This window comes from Austrofundulus limnaeus, unplaced genomic scaffold (assembly GCF_001266775.1).
Source record: "Austrofundulus limnaeus strain Quisiro unplaced genomic scaffold, Austrofundulus_limnaeus-1.0 Scaffold64, whole genome shotgun sequence".
NCBI lineage: Eukaryota > Metazoa > Chordata > Actinopteri > Cyprinodontiformes > Rivulidae > Austrofundulus > Austrofundulus limnaeus.
Window position 1 is genome coordinate 574,393 of NW_013952466.1, and position 2,718 is coordinate 577,110.

Here is a 2,718-nt window from a genome sequence, read left to right on the forward strand (position 1 = left end):
GTGTGGACTTTAGCTGAACAACTTTACATTCCCAGGTGAGCCGAACATTGATGTTTGAATAGCTAAAATAACACAAAGTATGCAAAAAAGGTTTTGTTTGAAAAAATCCTACAAAATAAAATATAAACAAGAAAATGTTGTGAAGGCTGACTCAGCATTCAGACAATAAATCAGCTTTTTTTGTTGTTGTTTCACCCATGTGAGAAGAGTCGTGTTTGACACTGATGAATCGTATATGGCAAAGACAGGACCCTGACGGCCATGGAGGAGACACCAAACATGAGGAATATCTCAGAGTGTGTGGGAGGTGGACTAGCAGCTCCGGCTCTTTGAACTTAAGACCTGAGGCCCCGTGGAACACATTTATTGTGGCGTATTCTGCTTATCCACGATCAGAGAGGAATCTACAGACTTTAGATAGACTTTACAGACACTGTGGGCTTTTTCTCACCTGCAGCTCAAGGGGCAACAAATCATTTTTTGCATGTATCTGTGGGTGTGCGCATGTGTGTATTTTCTGTAGTTTTAGCAAAATGACCCACTGAACTATCAAAAGTAATTATTGGGTTGATTCATGATGGCTGCTGCCGTAAAGCAATCTTAGTAAACAGAACACCAGAACACTAGCACTAAAATTTTAAAATATGGTGCTAAACTGTATTAGTTTTAAAGATACTGAGCTAAATTTTAATAGTTTTAAAGATGCTAAGTTAAACTTTAGTAGTTTTAAAGATGCTAAGTTAAACTTTAGTAGTTTTAAAGATGCTAAACTAAACTTTAAAAGTTTTAAAGATACTGAGCAAAACTTTAGTAGTTTTAAAGTTATGGAGCTAAACTTTAAAAGTTTTAAAGGTGCTGAGCTAAACTTCAGTAGTTTTAAAGTTATGGAGCTAAACTTATTCTAGTCTTATTTTTTGCTGTAGCCCCTCTGAAGGAGGACAGAGCCGTTGCTTTGAGGGTACTTACAACGTTCACATAAATGTCTTGAATCATGGCTTCCTTCAGAGCAGTGCTCCATATTCACCTCCCCCATGACTGATTAATGAACATGCTGATAACATCTCACTCACAGCAAATATCACTGCCTCCTATTTTACTTTTCTATAGGCTATCTCACTATTAGCACATACGAGATACTAATTGTTAGATGTAAACGGCTGGAGTTGAGCCAATTCCGTATTTCTCCAAAAAAGAAGCAGCTACAAGGAGTTAAACATTCCACATTAGAGAAACAGGCTCTTACAAGATCAAAAAGTTCCACTTAGTGAGCCCAGCATCTCTGGGTTTTAATGTTTTCCTCCATCACAGCAGGGACATTATTTTTGTTGGTTGTGAGCCAGTGAAGTAGTGCATGAATAAGAGGACTCCTCAGGACAGAGCTGTGGCTAGCACCGCCTGGCAAGCAAAATATATGCCCGTCTACTCACAGGTAGGAAAGGATGCGTGGGGAAGGAGTTTGTTGCTGTGTAAATCAGACCAGAATCATCTGACCTTATGACACGCTCTCCTAATATACGACGCTGCTCTTCCTATTTGGACAGTTCTTCTTTGAGTTGAGGGCTGTTAGGAGTGGGTGTCTGATTTACAGCAGCATCTCTGAAGTTTGTACCGCTAGATTAGAAGTAAGAGAGACAGGAAAGTGATGATGAGGGGAATTAAAGTTTTCTGTCTTCTGGGATCAGCAGATGTTCTAAAGCTCTTGAAGTTGATCTGACATGTTCCCTCCTTCATGTTTTGCCTTGTTCACTAAAGCATGTAATCTTAAGATAAATGCACTGAGAGGATTTCTCTTTATTACTGTCCACTGTGCTCCAGTGTTTAGGATTTAATGTGAGCGTGAAAATGTTCAAATTAAATCTGTGGTTTTGTTTTTGAGTTGTAGAGTGAAAATGGGAATAAACACAAAGCATAGTGTCACACTGGGCTGTGACTGTTAGAGACTACATGGTGACTCAAAACTGTGAGAAAATAGACAGATTTTTTGTGTCAGTCTCACTAACATCTGTCTGGCATCCAGCTAGCACAACTCAACTCAGGGTCACCTGGCTCAGTCCCAGTCAGTCTGCCTGCTCCCTGAGATATGCCTCAGTGTGGTCAGCAGCATGACTGACCAGTGTTTGTCGTCCACCAGCTTCAGTGAAGATGGGATGGAAGTGATGGAGAGGCTGATATATCTGTTTCGCAAGTTCCACCAGTTAAAGATCAGCAACGAGGAATATGCCTGCATGAAAGCCATCAACTTCCTCAACCAAGGTAAGAGCAATCAGTTCTCAGTGATTCAAAGCTTTTCCTGACGCTGCTCCCTCACAGGACTATAATATACCCGTCCTCATACAGATATCAGAGGATTGTCCAATATCTCCCAGCTTGAGCAGCTGAACAAGCGCTACTGGTATGTGTGTCAGGACTTCACTGAGTTCAAGTACCCTCACCAGCCCAAACGCTTTCCTGAGATCATGATGTGTCTGCCTGAGATCCGCTGCATTGCAGGTAAGACCTCTAACTGCTGTGAAGGCCGTGACAATGGCTGCCTTAATCTGCATGTTTTTATTCAAATACATATAAAAACCACCCTCCTAAACTGCTGAGAGCAATACTGGAAATCATAGATATTAAAAAAGTAATTCAGGCTCCCGAGTGCTAATTCTAATGGCTGAAACACACACACACACACACACACACACACACACACACACACACACACACACACACACACAC

At 41.1% G+C, this 2,718-nt stretch overlaps 1 protein-coding gene across 3 annotated transcripts in view; it reads left to right on the top strand.

Annotated features, from left to right (window-relative positions):
* nr6a1a (nuclear receptor subfamily 6, group A, member 1a) overlaps positions 1-2,718 on the top strand; it is a gene marked incomplete at its 5' end in the record, with an annotated part of 251,571 nt that overhangs the window by 239,273 nt on the left and 9,580 nt on the right. For all 3 annotated transcript variants that reach the window (XM_014009966.1, XM_014009967.1, XM_014009968.1), the window contains 2 exon segments: positions 2,132-2,253; positions 2,338-2,490. In XM_014009966.1, the coding sequence (XP_013865420.1) occupies positions 2,132-2,253; positions 2,338-2,490 (275 nt within the window).